A 17910-nucleotide genomic window follows, 5' to 3' on the forward strand; every position below is an offset into this window, starting at 1 on the left:
GATTCATATCCAGCACAAATTCCAACTGAAATTCTTCTCTGTTATCTCATCTGTTGACTATGTGAAATTAGTTTGCATAGCATCAACCTGTTTCCTAATGGGTATACGCTTTTTGAAAAATCCAATTGCCATATGCTAGCATGTACATTTTGTGTTCAGAACTGTCCTAATTATTGTGTAAATTATCTGTTGATTTGTTAGGCAGATTGAAACTTGGTCAGAAAGGCTATATTGTACTCAGTGGTTTGTATGTGCTGAATATTTCCAATTCAAATATTGTACCTTTTGGTAATTAAGTCCTGCAGGCTTCCCAAAGAGAAGAAAAGAGGCTTCGGGTTGAAAATGCAAAGTTAAAGAAGGAAATCGAGGATTTAAAACAAAATCTCATTGAAGCAGAAATCCGTAATGGAGGTAGGCCTTTGCATCACTAAGAAAAGTATAACAAGAATGCTGTATACAAAGCATTTGAATTATAACATTTTGACAAAAGTCTACTTAACTGTGAGTCTGTTAATAATACGTCCCGTTTGTATTTTGTTTGCAAACTCACTGTGGCCTCCTGGACCCTGTTTAATTGACTTTGAGGAGGTTGGAGAGGAATTTCCCAAAGCTATTTTCCTACATTGGCTGATGTTTTTTGCCTTTCCCAGGCAATTACATGGTTATGAAGGGTAGGATGGTGGGAGAAGTTACAGCCTTGCAGAATGGGACAAGCCACACATTGAGGATACCCTCCATCATGTTGTATGGCACTACTACCGTGTTAAGTGGGATAGATTTCGAACAGGTCTAGCATCTGAAGACTGGGCAACCATGAGATGCTGTGGGCCATCAAGCCAGAGGATCAACCCTTGTTCAATGAAGAGTGCAGGGGGTCATGCCAAGAGCAACACCAGGCATACCTAAAAATGAGGTGTCAACTTGGTGAAGCTGCAGCATATGACTATTTGCATGCCAAACAGCATAAGTAGCAAGAGATAGAGCTAAGCAACTCCACAACCAATGGATCAGATCTAAGCTTTGCAGTCCTGCCACATTCAGTCGTGAATGGTGGTGGACAATTAAAAACAACTCATTGGAGGAACAGGCTTCACAAATATCCCCATCTTCAATGATGGGGGAGCCCAGCACATCAGTGCAAAAGATAAGGCTGAAACATTTGCAACAAGTTCCAAGTGGATGATGCATTTCGGCCTCCTCCAGAGGTCCGCAGCATCACAGATACCAGTCTTCAGCCAATTCTATTCATTCTACGTGTTATCAAGAAACGGCTGAAGGCACTGGATACTGCAAAGGCTATGGGCCCTGATAATATTCCAGCAATAGTACTGAAGACTTGTGCTCCAGAACTTGCCGCACCCCTAGCCAAGCTATTTCAGTATAGCTAAAACACTGGCATCTACCAGCTATTTGGAAAATTGCCCAGGTATGTTCTGTATACAAAAAACAGGGTGAATGCAACCCAGCCAATTACCACCCCATCAGTCTACTCTCCATCAGCAGTAAAGTGATGGAAGGCGCCATCAACAGTGCTATCAAGTGGCACTTGTTTAGCAATAACATGCTCACTAACGCTCAGTTTGGGTTCCACCAGGGCCACTCAGCTCCTGACCTCATTACAGTCTTGGTTCAAAAATGGACAAAGAGCTGAACTCTGGAATTGAGGTGAGAGTTGCCCTTGACATCGCAAGAGGATTTGAGTACAGGAGTAGTGAAGTCTTGCTTTAATTGTATAGAAGCTTGGTTGGACCACACCTGGAGTAGCCTGTGCAGTTTTGGTCCCCTTACCTCAGAAAGGATATTATTGCCATAGAGAGAGTGCATCAAAGGTTCACCAGACTTGTTCTGGGGGTGGCAGGGCTATCTTATGAAGAGACGTTGGGGAAACTGGGCCTGTATTCTCTAGAGTTTCGAAAAATGAGAGGTGATCTCATTGAAACCTACAAAATACTTAAAGGAATAGACAGGGTAGATGCAGCTAAGACGTTCCCCTGGTTCGGGAATCTAGAACCAGGGGCCACAATTTCAAAACAAGGGGGAAGCCACTTAGGAGATGAGGAGAAATTTCTTTACTCAGAGGTTTGTGAATCTTTAGAATTCTCTATCCCAGAAGGCCTTGGAAGCTCAGTCATTGAGTATGTTTAAGGTAGAGATTGATAGATTTCTGACTAACAATAACATAAAAGGTTCTGGGGATTGTGCGGGTAAAAGGCATTGAAGTGCTCGATCAGCCATGATCATATTCAATGATGGAATAGGGTCGATGGGCTGAATGGCCTTCTCCTGTTCCTATGTTCCTATCATGGCAGCATTTGACCGAGTGTGGCATTAAGGAACCCTAGCAAAACTGATGTCAATGGGAATCAGGGAGAAAACTCTCTGCTGGTGGGAGTCATACCTAGCACAAAGGAAGATGACTGTGGTTGTGGGAGGTCAATCAGCTCAGCTCCAGGACATCACTGCAGGAGTTCCTCAAGGTAGTGTCCTAGGCCCAAACATCTTCAGTTGCTTCATCAATAACCTTCCTTTTATCATAAGGTCAGAAGCGGGGATGCGCAGTCTTCAGTGAACAATGTTCAGCACCATTAACAGCTCGTCAGACGCTGAAGCAGTCCATGTCCAAATGCAACGAGATCTGGACAATATCCAGGCTTGGGCTGATAATTCGCGCCAGGCAATAACCATGTTCAACCATCGTTCCTTGACATCCAATGGCATTAGCAATGCTGAATCCCCACTATCAACATCCTTGGGGCTACCATTGACCAGAAACTGAATTGCACTAGCCATATAAAACTGTGGCTACAAGAGCAGGTCAGAGGCTAGGAATTCTTCAGCAAATAACTCACCTCCAAGACCCCAAGGTCTGTGTACCATCTGCAAGGCGCAAGTCAGGAGTATGATGGAAACTCTCCACTTACTTAAGGCTACTTAATAAGATAAGAGCCCTTGGTGTTGGGGGTAGTATATTAGCATGGAGGACTGGCTAACTAATAGAAGACAGAGTTGGGATACGGGGGGCATTTTCAGGATGGCAACCTGTAACTCGTGGCATGCCGCAGGGATCCGTGCTGGGGCCACAATTATTTACAATATAAATTAATGACTTGTTTGAGGGAAATGAATGTACTATCACCAAGTTTACGGATGACGCAAAAGTAGGCGGGAAGGCAAGTGGTGAGGATGATGCAAGGAGTCTACAGAGGGAAATAGACAGGTTAAGTGAGTGGGCAAAAATATGGCAGATCGAATATAATGTGGGAAAATGTGAGGCTATGCACTTTGGCAGGAAGGATAGAGGAGCTGAATATTACTTAAATGGAGAAAGACTGAAGAAAGCTACAGCACAGAGGGATTTGGGGGTCCTCGTGCATGAATCCCAAAAAGCCAGCATACAAGTTCAGTAGGTAATAGGTTAGACAAATGGATTGTTGGCCTTTATTTGAAAGGGAATGGAGTATAAAAATAGGGAAGTCTTGCTAAAATTATACAAGGCTTTAGTTAGACCACACCTAGAATACTGTGAACAGTTTTGGTCCCCTTATCTAAGGAAAGATATACTGGCATTGGAGGCAGTCCAGAGAAGATTCACTAGGTTGATCCCAGGGATGGAGGGATTTTCTTATGAGGAGAGGTTATATTCATTGGGCCTGTATTCATTGGAGTTTAGAAGAATGAGAGGCAACCTTATTGAAACATGCAAGGTTCTTAAGGGACTTGACAAGGTAGATGCTGAGAGGTTGTTTCCACTTGTGGGAGAGTCTAGGACCAGAGGGCATAATCTCAGAGTAAGGGGGCGTCCATTTAAAACAGAGATAAGGAGGAATTTCTTCTCTGAGAGTGGTCAAATCTGTGGAATTCTTTACCACTGAGGGCTGCAGAAGCTGGGTTGTTAAGTATATTCAAGGCTGAGATAGACAGATCTTTAATCAGTGAGGGAATCGAGGGTTATGGGGAAAAGGCAGGAAAGGTTTGAGGACTATCAGATCAGCCATGATTTCATGGAATGGCAGAGCAGACTTCATGGGCTGAATGGCCAACTTCTGCTTCTACGTCTTATGAGTGCATCTCCAACAACACTCACAAAGCATGACACCATCCAGAATAAAGCAGCCCGTTTGATTGGCACCCCATCCACAAACATTCACTCCCTCCACCACCGATACAGTGGCAGCAGTGTGTATCATCTTCAAGATGCACTGCAGGAGCTCACCAAGCCTCCTTAGACAGCACCTTCCAAACCCACAACCAATACTATCTAGAAGGACAAGGGCAGCAGACATGGGAACACCACCACCTGGAAGTTCCCCTCCAATCCATTCACCATCCTGACTTGGAACTATCACCATTTCCTCACTGTCGCTGAATCAAAATCCTGGAACTCCCTCCCTAACAGTATTGTGGCTTCACTAGCATTTCTCAATTTCAGGGCAGTTGGTTTGCAAGGGACTGTAATAATCAGGTTCTTCAGAACCGTTTCTCTGAAACTTGCCCGTTTTAAATGACTGTTTTACTAGTTAATAAGGATCTGAGTTACAGTGAAACTACGTTATGATTTTAGTCATCATTCAGACCTGGCTGGGCAGGAAAGAAGTATTTCTTGTTGTCAGTCTAAAAACATAGACTTTGTTTTTACATTTTGGGAGAATCAGAAACCTGATTCTAGAGGCCTTATCCTTCATTTTTTTGTGTGTGTTTTTTGTCACAATAACTTAGTTTGTTGTTTTAAGTCTAAGATAATTAATCATAACTGAAGTGCTGTAAATTTGAATCTTCCACATAACTTCATGGTCATGTTTCTAATGCAGAAGCTGTGCATTTCACAAATAAATTTTTACTGATGCATTATTCTGTTGCAGTCCAGAAATACAATATGTTACAAGTATTTTCCGCTACCTATAGTATGATGAAGTGAAATCCTCATAAAAAATTTTATTGTGATTTTATTTTTAAGGTTTTAAGTTACATAGATTGGCCAAAATATTTTACATCGCAGATAGATGAAGGAATGGTACTGCAGACCAACAGTATAATCTTTGATTTTTTTTTCACATACAACCTCTGAAAATAATAGTGCAGATTCTTTAACCCCTTAAAAACTGTCTGATGCATAGTTGAGGCTTGAACATCAGCAAAGTCCCAGGTTCAGTCCATGATTGGGATAGCTGATTTTTTTAATAAAAGCAATGATAGGATAATCACAATTGGTCTCTGGAATATCAGTGGGAGACTGTATTCTGGGCTCCCAAACCTGATTGCTGTCCAGTATTTCCACTTGTAAAGTAAACAAATGTTGAAGACAGAAACAGGATTAGCTTTGATGACCCACCATTCTTGCACAGCCTACTAATTCTTTGCAACTAGACTGATGTGAGGAATGGCCACTAGGTCAAGTTGCTGGGATACATTTGTTGTGTGGAAAGCATACCCACTTTTGTCAGTGGCCTCAGCAGAGGAAATGGGAAAATGCGCCAGGCAGATTCAAGTAGTATAAAAAATCTCACCTCTCAAAAACCACAGTCCATCCAATCTACCTTCCTGTTGTATCTAATGGTATGTTGGATTTAAGAACATAAGAAATAGGAGCAGGACTAGGCCATTCAGCCCCTTAAGCCTGCCCTGCCGTTCAATAAGATCATGGCTGATCTGCTACAGGCTTCAACTCCTCTTTCATGCCAGCTCCTCATAACCCTCAACTCCCTGATATTTCAAAAATCCGTTTACCTCCTCTTTAAATACTTTCAGTGATCTAGCCTTCACGACTCTCTGGGATAGAGAATTCCAGACATTCACTACCCTCTCAGAGAAGTAATTCCTTTACATCTCAGTTTTAAATAAGTGTCCCCTTATTCTGTAACTATGTCCCCTAGTTTGAGATTTCCCCACTGGTTGAAACATCTTCTCAACATCTACCCTGTAAAGCCCCCTCAGAATCTTGTACGTTTCAATAAGATCATCGCTTCACTCTTCTAAACTCTAATGAATAAAGGCCTAACCTAGCCGTTCTTGATAAGTCAACCCCTTCATCCCAGGAATCAGCCTGGTGAACCTCTTTTGAACTGCCTTCAATGCCTATATATCCTTTCTTAAATATGGGGACCAAAACTGTACTCAGTACTCCAGGCGTGGCCTCATCAACACCCTGTACAGTTGTAACAAGACTTCCCTATTTTCAAACTCCAACCCCCTAGCAATTGAGGACAAAATTCCATTTACCTTCTTAATTACTTGTTGCACCTGCCTGCTAACTTTTTGTGTTTCATGCACAAGGATACCCAGATCCCTCTGTGCTGCACGTTTTTGGAGTCTCTCTCCATTTGAATAATAGTCTGCTTTTTTGATTTTTCTACCAAAGTGCATGACCTCACACTTTCCTACATTAAACTCCAAGTTTTTGCCCACTCACTCAACCTGTCCATATCCCCTTGCAGATTCCTTATGTCCTCACCGCAACATGCCCTCCCACCTATTTTTGTATCATCAGCAAATTTGGATGCCCCCTCCTTCAAGTCATTAATATAGATAGTAAATAATTGAGGCCCGAGGACTATTCCTTGTGGCAGTCCACTAATTACGTCTTTCCAGTCTGAAAAAGACCCATTAGTTCTGACTCTCTGTCTTCTGTGTGTTAACCAATCCTCAATCCATGCTAATATGTTACCCTAATACTGTGAGCTCCTATCATTGTGCAATAACCTTTTATGTAGCACCTTTTCGAATGCCTTCTGGAAATCCAAAGACACAACATCTCCTGGTTCCCCTTTATCAACTCTGCTTGTTATATCCTCAAAGAACTCTAGCAAATTTGTCAAACACGATTTTCCTTTCACAAAACCATGTTGACTCTGTTTGATTGTGTTCAGCTTTTCTAAATGTCCTGCTATTTCTTCCTTGATAGTGGCCTCTAGCATTTTCCCAATGACAGGTGTTAGGCTGACTGGCCTATAGTTTCCTGCTTTTTATCTCCCTCCCTTCTTGAATAGAGGTGTCACATTAGCAATTTTCCAATCCGCTGGGACCCTCCCGGAATCCAGTGAATTCTGGAATATTTCGACCGACACCTCCACTATATCTGCAGCCACTTCCTTTAAAACCCTTGGATGCAGGCCATCAGGTTTTGTTAACTTATCTGCCTTTAGTCCCATTAGTTTGTCAAATGCTTTGTCCTTCGTGATAGAGACTGTTACAAGATCTTTCCTCCTTGCTTATCTGATAGCTTTGGAATGTTTATAGTGACCCAATGAAGACCGATGTGAAATATTGGTTTACCTTATGTGCCATTTCCCTGTTCCCCTTCATCGATTCTCCATTTGCATCCTCCAAAGGTCCCACACTCACTTTAGCTACTCTCTTTTTAAAAACCAGAAGCTCTTGCTCTTTGTTTCGATGTTTGTTGCCAATTTACTTTCATAATCAATTTTCTCCCTTTCTATTAGCTTTTTAGTCATCTGCTGCTGGTTCCTAAAAATTTCCTAGTCCTCTGGCCTACCATTAGTTTTCACCACTTTTTATGCCTTAGTTTTTGATTGAATCCTCTCCTTGACTGCCTTTGTTAAACACGGGTGGTTCATCCTTCTCACCTAGTCCTTTTTGACAGGGATAAATTTTTGCTAAGTGTTGTGAAATATCTGCTTAAATGTCTGCCATTGCTCATCCACTGACCTTCCCCTTAGCCTATTTGTCCAGCCCACTTTAGACAACTTTTCCTTCATACCTCTGTAATTGCCCTTATTTAAGTTCAGGACACTGGTTTAAGACCCGAGTTGCTCGCCCTCAAACTGAATTTGAAATTCTACCATGTTGTGATCACTAACTACCCCTTAGAGGATCCTTAACTCTCTTATTAATCCTACCTCATTACACATTATTAGTTCTAAAATAGCCTGTTCCCGGTAGCTTCTGCAAAGTATTGCTCAAGGAAACAATCCCTAAAGCAGTCTACAAATTTGTCTTCCATGTTACCCCGCCAATCTGATTTGTCCAGTCGATATGCAGATTAAAATTGCCAATATAGCGCCCTTCTTACACGCCTCCGTTATTTCCTAATTTTTATTTGTCCTACAGTTATGAACACAGAATTAGAACACTTATTCAGCTTTTCTGCAAATCTCACATCTTTAATTTGCAAATCATCTTTTTTTACCTTTTTCCCACCTGATGTACTTGAAAAATGTACTTCTTGTTTGTCTTCATTTCTGTGGCAGTTCTTAAAATCCATATATTTCTGCTTAGCCAGTTTTTAGTCCTTATGCGCTTATCTCACATATTTCTTTATGCTGGCATTTACTATCCTCAGACAGCTTAATGTTTGAATGAATTGATTCCTCTAAAACTTAAATTATTTTAGCTGTTATCCAGGCTGACCATCATCCCTCAATTAATAGCAAATTCAAATTGTTGGATGTTTGAGCTGAACAATTGTATTTTTAAATGGGAGGGGGCTATTTTTGTTTTTCCTTTGTTAATGAATTAAATTACGTTCCACTTTCCATTGGGAAATAATGGAAAATATAATTTCAACCTTATCAAACTTAGCAAAAGAACTTCCTGATCCTTTTTTTGGTTTCTTAAATGATAATGGGTGATCTTATTTACTTAACCAACTTTCTGTATTCAGCAAAGTTTCTATCATTTAATTAAGCTCTCAAATGTTATACTTGCTTTTCCCTCAGGCATCCCTTGTCTAGTATAATCATTGGCTTGATTGCGGATCCTGGACTACAGTTACAATACTGATGTCAAAATGCACTTGTTTTAAATCAAAGTAGAACATGGCATTGTCTCTAATAGAACAGCATCTCATAAGGTTGCAATAAAAGCCATCTGAAATGTTAGGAGAAAAAAATTGCAATCACATTTTATGGTAATGGATTTCCTTCCTCCCTTACCAGAACCAAAATTGAGAGAAATAGCTCTCATTTTTATAGTGCTTTTTATGTCTTCAAGACGCCCCAGAAAACTTAACAATCAATGAAGTTTTTGTTTAGAGTGCATTCTTTGTTTTTATGTGGGGAGATGTAACAACCAAATTGTGCACAGCAGGACCCCGCCAGTCAAAATTATGTAAATAACCAGTTAGTTTGTTTTATGTTCAGTGAGGGATGAATGCTGATGAGAACACTGGGAGAACTCCTCTACCACTCTGAATAGTGCACAGAATCTTTTACATCCACCTTTTTAGATGGATGAGGGCTCAGTTTAATAACTCACTTGAAAGACTGCAGTAGTGTACATCCTCAGTACTGTACCGAAGTGTCAGCCTAGATTATTTCCTCAAATCTCTGGAGTGGCACTCTACCACAGAAGGCTGTGGAGGCCAAGTCACTGAATATATTTAAGAAGGAAATAAGATTTCTGGACTCTAAAGGCTTCAAGGGGTATGGGGAGAGCACAGGAGTATAGAGTTGGGATAGAGGATCAGCCATGATCATATTGAATGGCGGAGCAGGCTTGAAGGGCTGAACGACCTAGTCCTCCAATTTTCTATGTTTCTAACCCATCAACTTGATTCAGAGGCAGAGCCAAGGCTGACATTTATATTTGGGTAAGGTAAATGAAGTAGAAAGCAGCATTGTCTTTGATCTTTCTAATGCACTTGTTTTTAGGTTGTCCCAACTAAAGTTCTCTTGCCAGTTTTGTAGTGGATCAGGCCAACACTCATGCTGAGTCAGCTGCTGTCTTAGATGACCTTAGTAACCTATTACTTATCTTTCTGATCTTCTGATCTTTCTGGTAATTAATTTAATCTGCCAGACCTTTTCCTTATGTCCCATCATAATTTGTACAATGCATATGTTTCTCTTCACTTGTCCCTTTTGATTTGTATCTGTCTCTTCACAATATCTTGCAATAAATCATACTGTTAGCCAAATTTGTCGTGTTTGACACCATAACCCAGCCAACTGATAATGGTCATTGCAGATTCTGGTGCAAATATTATTCACATTTGCCAGGGCTTTTGTCTGCTCGTGAGGTAACTGATTTATTTTAGCTGGCAAAGAATGTTTCATAACTCACTCATCTCTTTGGATTTGGTATTACACATTGATTTAATCATACTTGTCATTCTGCCGTCTTTCATAACATTTGTCTTTAAGTTTGATTACACTAAAACAATCCAACCCTACTCTATTTCTATCCATAACAGCTGCATTAAGGCTACTAATTATGACCACATTGAAAAGTGTCATTTGTCTTCCTGCCTATCCAGCAACTATTTGTCATTTACCTCACGATTTTTTTGAATCCTCCTTCCCTCATGTCCTTTTAGCACAGTTGCGTTAGATTCCCATTTCTCTGTTGACACAAATCTCAATGATAAAGTAACAGAAAGATTTTAATTTATAAAGTGCCTTTCCTGACATCCCAAAGCATTTACAGTCAATTAAGTATTTATTTTGAATATTGCTGATAAAAGACGTTTTGCCGAAGCTTTTCATCTTGCACTCATCAGGACAATCGCAAAAATACCAATGTCACAGGAAGCAACAACTTTATACTGTATGAGAAGAGAGTGCTGATTGGTTGGCGAGTGGATTCTGATTGGTAGAGGCGTTGCATAGGGGAATGCACCAGTTAATGGTGACTGACAGTTAACTGCCAACTATTGTTTGAAATTTAAACTAGGCAGCTTGACTCTGATCAAGGCATTGCTCTGAGGAATGAGCCAGTGAATGGCTATCACTTATTTTGTTTAGCTAAAACAGGCACAATGCATGTGCATTTTCTTTCTGTCATTAAAGAACAGGGCCCTGTGTATTAATATATGTAGCTTCCAGTATACACAAATGCGCCACACTGTGAGCTCAACTGACAATCTTAAATTGGTTGTCAGCATAATTTTTAGCACACTGTGAATATTTAGCAAAGTACAACTTCAGACCATGAACTCTTTCCTCTATCTTCACCCCTTTTTAAAAATTATTTTTATTTTTATTCATTGTTTTATCCCCTGTTTTATCCCCATTTTTTAATACCTTTTCTATCCTTTTTTCCCCAACCACTGCCCCTCCTCCCACCCCACTCCCAATAGGACCATCCGTTACTTGTTCCATGTTGTTCTTTCACAGAGTGCTGACCCTTACATTGGGGAGACCAAACGCAGACTGGGTGACCACTTTGCGGAACACCTTCGGTTTGTCCACAAGCATGACCAGATCTTCCTGTCGCTTGCCATTTCAACACACCATCCTGCTCTCATGCCCGCATGTCCATCGTTGGCCTGCTGCAATGTTCCAGTGAAGCCCAACACAAACTGGAGGAACAGCACCTCATCTTCCGATTAGGCACTTTACAGCCTTCCGGACTTAACATTGAGTTCAACAAATTCGAACCATGAGCTCTCTCCTCTATCTTCACCCCCTTTTTAATCTCTTTTTTAAAATGTATTTTTATTTATTATCTACTTATTTTTATTTTTTCAATTTTATTTTTATTCATTTATTCATTGTTTTATCCCCCTTTTTTTAAATCATATTTCTATTCTTTTCTCCCCAACCACCGTCCCCTCCCCACACTCCACCCCCCCAATAGAGCCAACTGTTTCATGTTGTTGTTTCAGAGTGCCTACTGTTGTTCTGCTATTAATACATTCTGCTTTCTTACCTTTATGCCACCATCAGTACCTTCTTTAACCCTTACCACTACCATTAACATTCCCTTTATCTTTTTGTCCATGACATCTTTGTCAATCTCTCCTAAGCCCCCACTTATCGCTGGCCTTCTATCCAGTTTCACTTGCTCCATCCCCCACCACCCAAACAGTATCAATTTCATCACGTTTCTACTTCCATTTAACTCTGAAGAAAGGCTGTATGGACTCGAAACGCTAACTCTGTTTCTCTCGCTGTAGATGCTGTCAGACCTGCTGAGTTTTTCCAGCATTTTCTGTTTTTATTGAAGTATAGTCACTTGTAATGTAAAAAACAGGGCAGCCAATTTGTACACTGCAAACTCTCGCAAACACCAGTGTGATAATGACCAGATGATCTGTTTTAGTAATGTTGATTAAGGGATGAATATTAGCCAGGACATCCCAGATAACTAGAGACATAAGACAATGAGTAGGCGATTTAGCCCCTCAAGCCTGTTCTGCCATTCAGTGAGATCATGGCTAACCTGCGACTTGATTCCAAATACCCACCTTTGCTCCATATTCCTTAATACCTTTGGGTAACAAATGGTTATAATTCTCATTTTAAATTAACAATTGACCTAGCATTGATTGCCATTTGCCAAGGAGAGTTCCAAACTGCTACCGTCCTTATGTGTGGGCGTGTTTCCTTAAAGATCTTGTTCTAATTCTTTGGCTCAGTCCTAGATTCCCCACTAGTGGAAATAATTTCTCTCTTTATCCTACCTGTTTCCCTTAATATCTTTAAAAACTTTGATCAAATCACTACTTAATCTTCTAAATTCCAAGGAATGCAAAGCTATTTATGTAATCTTTCCCAGTATATTACCTTTGGAGTCCAGGTATCATCCTGGGAAACCTATGCTGCACTACTTCCAAGGCCAACATATCCTCCAAAGAGTGTGGTGCCCAGAACTGCTTGAAATTATCGAGGTGTGGTCTAACCAGGGCTTTGAACAGCTAAAGCATGCTTTCTACTCCCTTATATTCTAGTCTTCTAGCTATAAAGACCAGCATTCCATTAATCTTTTGATTATTTTCTGTATCTGTTCATGACGCTTTGATGATCGAAATGACTGGACACCCAAGTTTCTATGGATGTCCACTGTTTCTAGCTTTTTGCCATTTATAAAGTACCATGTCCTATTCTTTTTAGGCCAGAAGTGGATGACATTATATTGCCTATATTGAAACCTATTTGCTACAGTTTTTGCCCATTTACTTAATCTATCAATATTTCCTTCTCATTGTATGCTTCCTTCTTTACTGCTTGCAATCTCATCATTAACTTTGGATATGTGGTTTTCCATTCTTCATCTCTCCCAAATATTGCAGTCAGGAAATAAAAATCTTGATACTCACAATGCTTTACTATCGCCTCTTGTCTGAAGTATAGATCCCACACTTCCTGCCAGTAAAATAATTTAACTTCATGTTTGCTGATGAACAGAATTATAATGGGAGAGCTTCATAGTATTTAGAGTAGCTGCTTCAAGATTCTTTAGTTATCCAGCATCAGTTGTCTACCCTTTAAAAGTTAGAATTGAAAGTTACTAAATCTGTGCGGTTCATGTCAATTTCTGTATCATCTCTCATGTGAAACTGTTTAAATTCCAGTTAAACGAGTTCCACTTCCGACAGCAGCTTCAGTTCAGTCAAGTTCTGCAACATCTATGCCTCCACCAGCTGCATTGGCTACTCCAACTGCTAGCGAAAAAATACCACAAGTGAGTGAAAACAAGAAAAAGAAAGATAAACCAGACAAGAAGCCAGACAAGAAAGGTATCAATCCTGAACAATCTATAGACTATAATTTAGCATTAAAGTATGCATGTAAACACATAGTTAAGTATTCATAAAGATTAAAGAATGAACTTGTATATTTATTGCACTTTTATCCACACCATCAGAACGCCCCAAAGAACAAGTTTGGGACCAAGGAGGGGAAGTGAGGGTGTCATCAAAGAGAACAATTTGGAGGAGGTTTTGAAAATAAGGAGGGAAATTTCAAAGTGGAGGGAGGTAGATAAGGAAGTCCAGAAGAGAGAAATGTAGTGGATGAGGGAAAAAAAAAACACCGGTAGTAAAGTTAAAGAAGCAGGCAACAAGTGTGCAGTGTGTATGCGGAGGCATAATGGTGGAGGGGATTACCAATGTAGTGAGGCAAGGAAATGGAGAGATTTGAAGAGGTGGAGGAGAATTTTGAAGTCCTCTCATTGGGGCTTGTAAATGTGACACAGGATTTATCCTTTCAGCTCAGGATCAAATACCATATCAAATAATTTACAAGAGCGAGCATCTGTAGAATTGGCCACTATGGTGTGGAGCTTCTGGTAGAAGTCAAAAGAGATGACTTTGGATTTGCTCTTTTTAAGCTGGATAACAGGCAAGCCATTATGTAAGACAGTGATAGTTGTGGATGGTGATGGCAAGGTGAAACTGGGTATCATCAGATATTTGTACAACACAAAAACAAAAATACCTGGAAAAACTCAGCAGGTCTGACAGCATCTGCGGAGAGGAAGACAGTTAACGTTTCGAATCCGTATGACTCTTCAACAGAACTAATGCTGGTTGGACTTGACTTTTAACAGCTGAAATGGAAATTTGAACTCAGTTGGACTCGAGGATATTAGGATGTGTCATAATGCAAACATTGTCTGGCTTTGAACCAACATGAACTTGTGGATTGTAAATTAGATATCAAAGTAACTCTGATTTACACAGTCATGTCAGTGCATTGTGAATACAACTTTCGATCTGAACTGAGCTGCACTGGTACTGGAAAATGCAATGAAGAGGTATCAGAATGGGGAAATTAGGAAGGAAGAACTGGATGTAGAAACAAACATTAAGTAGAAACACATCCTGCTTAAGAGAAGTACCAGGAGAACCTAAAAATGAGCTGCCAACCTGGTGAAGCTACAAACAGGACTACATGCATGTTAAACAGCAGAGGCAGCATGCTATATACAGACCCAAGTGATCCCATAACCACTGAATCAGATCAAAGTTCCTGAGTCCCACCACACCCAGTTGTGAGTGGTGGTGAATAATTAAACAACTCATCGAGGAGGAGGCTCAATAAATATCCTAATTTTCAAATGATGCTGAAACCTAGCATTTGGGTGTGAAGGACAAAGCTTAAGTGTTTTCAACTATCTTCAATCAGAAGTGGCAAGTGGATTATTTAGTTTGGCCCTCTTCCTGAGATCTCCATTGTCACAGAAACCAGTCTTCAGTCAATTTAGTTCACTGCACATGATATCAAGAAGTGGCTGAGAACACTGGATACAGTAAAAGCTATGGAGCCAGACAACATCATAGCTGTTGTGCTGAATACTTGTACTCTAAATCTAACCGCACCTCTAGCTCCAGTACAGCTACAACATCACTTTGATTGAGAGCAGGCTAAAGAGGTGGTAACTGGATTTGACCTTAGTGTGGACAGGACAGTTACCAGACAATGTGGAAAATTGTCCAGGTAATTTTGCTCAGCACCACTAAACTTTAGACTTCATTACAGCCTTGTTCCAAATCTGAATTCCAGAGAGTGATTGCCTTTGACTGAGGGTGGCATCAAGGGTCCCCTAGTAAAGTTGAAGTCAGTGGTAATTGGAGCAGGCTGGGGAATCTGTCCACTGGCTGAAGGCTTACCTAGTACAAAGAAAGATAGTTGTGATTTATGGAGGCCAATTATCTCAACCCCTGTACATTGCTGTAGGAATTCTTTAGGCCAGTGTCTGAGACAGAAACCATCTCCAGCTGCATTGTCAATCCTGCATCATAGAGTCAGAACTAGGAATGCTCACTTATCTTTACACAAATGTTCAGTCCCATTCGCAATTCTCAGTTCATGCCTGCATGCAGCAAAATCCGGACGACGCCCAGGCTAGGGCTGATGTGTGGTGTAAATATTACTTGCCACTTATGAGTCAGACTGTGTCCAACAAGAAAGTCTAACACCTACTATTAACATTCAATGATATTATCATCATTGAATTTCCCACTGTCAACACCCTGGAGGTCACCATTGACCAGATACTTCACTTGGAAGCCACATATAAATACTGCGGTTGCAATAACAGCTCAGAGGCTGGAAATTCTGTGGTGGATGACTCACCTCCTCACTCAGCTTTTTCACCATCTACAAGACAGGAGTGTAATGGAATATTCTCCACTTACCTGGATGAGTACAGCTTTAACAACACCCAGGATGCTGGATGCCAGACAAAACAGCCTGCTGATTGGCTCTCCATCCACCACCTTAAACATTAAGTCCTGCATCATGGCTGCACCATCTACAGGGTGCATTGCAGCAACTCAACAAGACTTCTTCAACAGCACCTCCCAAACCTGCATCCTCTATCACCTAGAAGGAGGAACAGGTGGGAACACCATCCCCCTCCAAGTCACACACCATTTTTACTTGGAAGTACATCACTGTTCCTTCATTGTCACTGGATCAAAATCTTGGAGCACCCCTCTAACACGACTGTGGGCATACCTTCACCATAAGAACTGCAATGGTTCAGGAAGGTGTCCCACCACCACCTTAAAAGGCAACAAATGCCAGCCTTGCCAGTAACACTATCATCCCATGATGGGATTAAAAAGAAATCCTGTCAACCTAGCCTTTTTTTCTGCATGTCAGATTTTTTGTTTGGATGGGGAGTTTTTGAGAGCCCTCTGTATAGAAATGTGCACAATGATTTACTAGATATAAAATTATAATTAATTCTTTTGTTCACATTGGGTTCACAGCAAAATTAAAGAAAATTGTACAATTGATCATTTTCGTTTGTGTAAAATTTAAGTCTCGGTGCTGCTCAAAAATATAGAAAATACTTATAAGCATTTACCTTTTGGAGTTACTGTTTGTAAGGGAAGAAGTTTTAAAACTGCACCGTTTTGTTTTCATGCATCCCCCTACTCTTCCATCCCAACACCCTGCCCCCAACCTTCAGCACCCACAACTTTTATTGTAAAGAATAATACAGCTAGCACCAAAACAGTGAGCCTAAAGCTGTTGTTAATAGAATGGAAAGAGGATTTTTATGTGGAGCCAGTTATCTGATGTGGATCCAGAATTCCAGGATTTTAACAGGATATTGGGGGAATTCTTACTTGTTCCTGCAGTCAAATACAGATGTTCCAGATGGTTCATAATTTGAACTGAGGGTATTGACTGAATAGGAAACACATTTGTTGAACAGCAAGTTTTGTTGCATCTTAACACAGTTTGTCATATGGATACCCAATTGCATTGTACACTAATGTGGGTGCAAAACTAGTGAACTGAATTGTTTATTCAACCGTAATAGTGAGCACTGTTCAATAATCAACTACGTCTGATTTGCATTAAGGTTTTTGAAAACCACCCAAATGAAAAATTTGCATTTTTTTATATAGAAGAGTAATGGATAGAAAACACTGCTCAACCTATATTTCAAACAGCACTGCTAAATGTCTGTAATCTATGTAAAAGCTTATTAAATTTTACAAGTTACATGTGCCCTTGAAATCATTCATTTTAATATGGGCTCAAGCTTCAAACCTACGCACTTAAATCTGTAAATTTGGGAAAGGAATTATTTTCACTCAATGGAAATAGTATTTTTGAAGCAATATGAATTAAAAATGTGTAACTACTTGCAAAATCTGGACAAGAGGCTAGACGAGGAGACCTCCGTCTCAGCACTTTGTCAATGAACTCTTTATATAGCTGCTAAGCACTGTGGCACTGCACTGCAAAAATACTCTTATTTACAGTAAAAACAAAAAATGCTGGAAAATGCTCAACCAGCATTTGTGGAGCAAGAAATGGTGTTAACATTGACCTGAAGCATTAACTCAATTTCTCCCTTCACAGATGTTGCCTGATCTCCTAAGTGTTTTCCGGTATCTTCTATTTTTATTTCAGATTTCCAGCCTCTGCGCTGTTTTGCTTTTATTATTTGCAATGACTCTTAAGATGTTATCTTAAATAAAACTGTGAATATATTCCCAGGGGACCTTACTGGGAAAACAGTCCAAAAATGAAAGAACTTGTTCTAAAGCCCTCCACAGCTAATAGAAAAAAAGACCTGCATTTATTTAGCATTTTTCAGGACCATTGGATGTCTCAAAGCGCTTTACAGCCAACCAAGTACTATTGAAGTGCCACTGTTGTAATGTAGGAAACGTGGCAGGCCAACAAGCTACGACAAAATCAATGTGATAATAACCAGATGATCTGTTTTTGCGATGTTGAGTGAGGAATAAATACTGGTCAGGAC

General features: G+C 40.3%; 1 protein-coding gene across 5 annotated transcripts in view; it reads left to right on the plus strand.

The window, feature by feature from the left end:
* The window catches only part of aimp1a (aminoacyl tRNA synthetase complex interacting multifunctional protein 1a), a 95157-nt gene that overhangs the window by 65710 nt on the left and 11537 nt on the right, over positions 1-17910 (plus strand). For all 5 annotated transcript variants that reach the window (XM_041188919.1, XM_041188942.1, XM_041188929.1 and 2 more), the window contains exons 3-4: positions 298-411; positions 13250-13414. In XM_041188919.1, the coding sequence (XP_041044853.1) occupies positions 298-411; positions 13250-13414 (279 nt within the window). The remainder of the gene's footprint in view (positions 1-297; positions 412-13249; positions 13415-17910) is intronic.

This window comes from Carcharodon carcharias, chromosome 1 (assembly GCF_017639515.1).
Source record: "Carcharodon carcharias isolate sCarCar2 chromosome 1, sCarCar2.pri, whole genome shotgun sequence".
NCBI lineage: Eukaryota > Metazoa > Chordata > Chondrichthyes > Lamniformes > Lamnidae > Carcharodon > Carcharodon carcharias.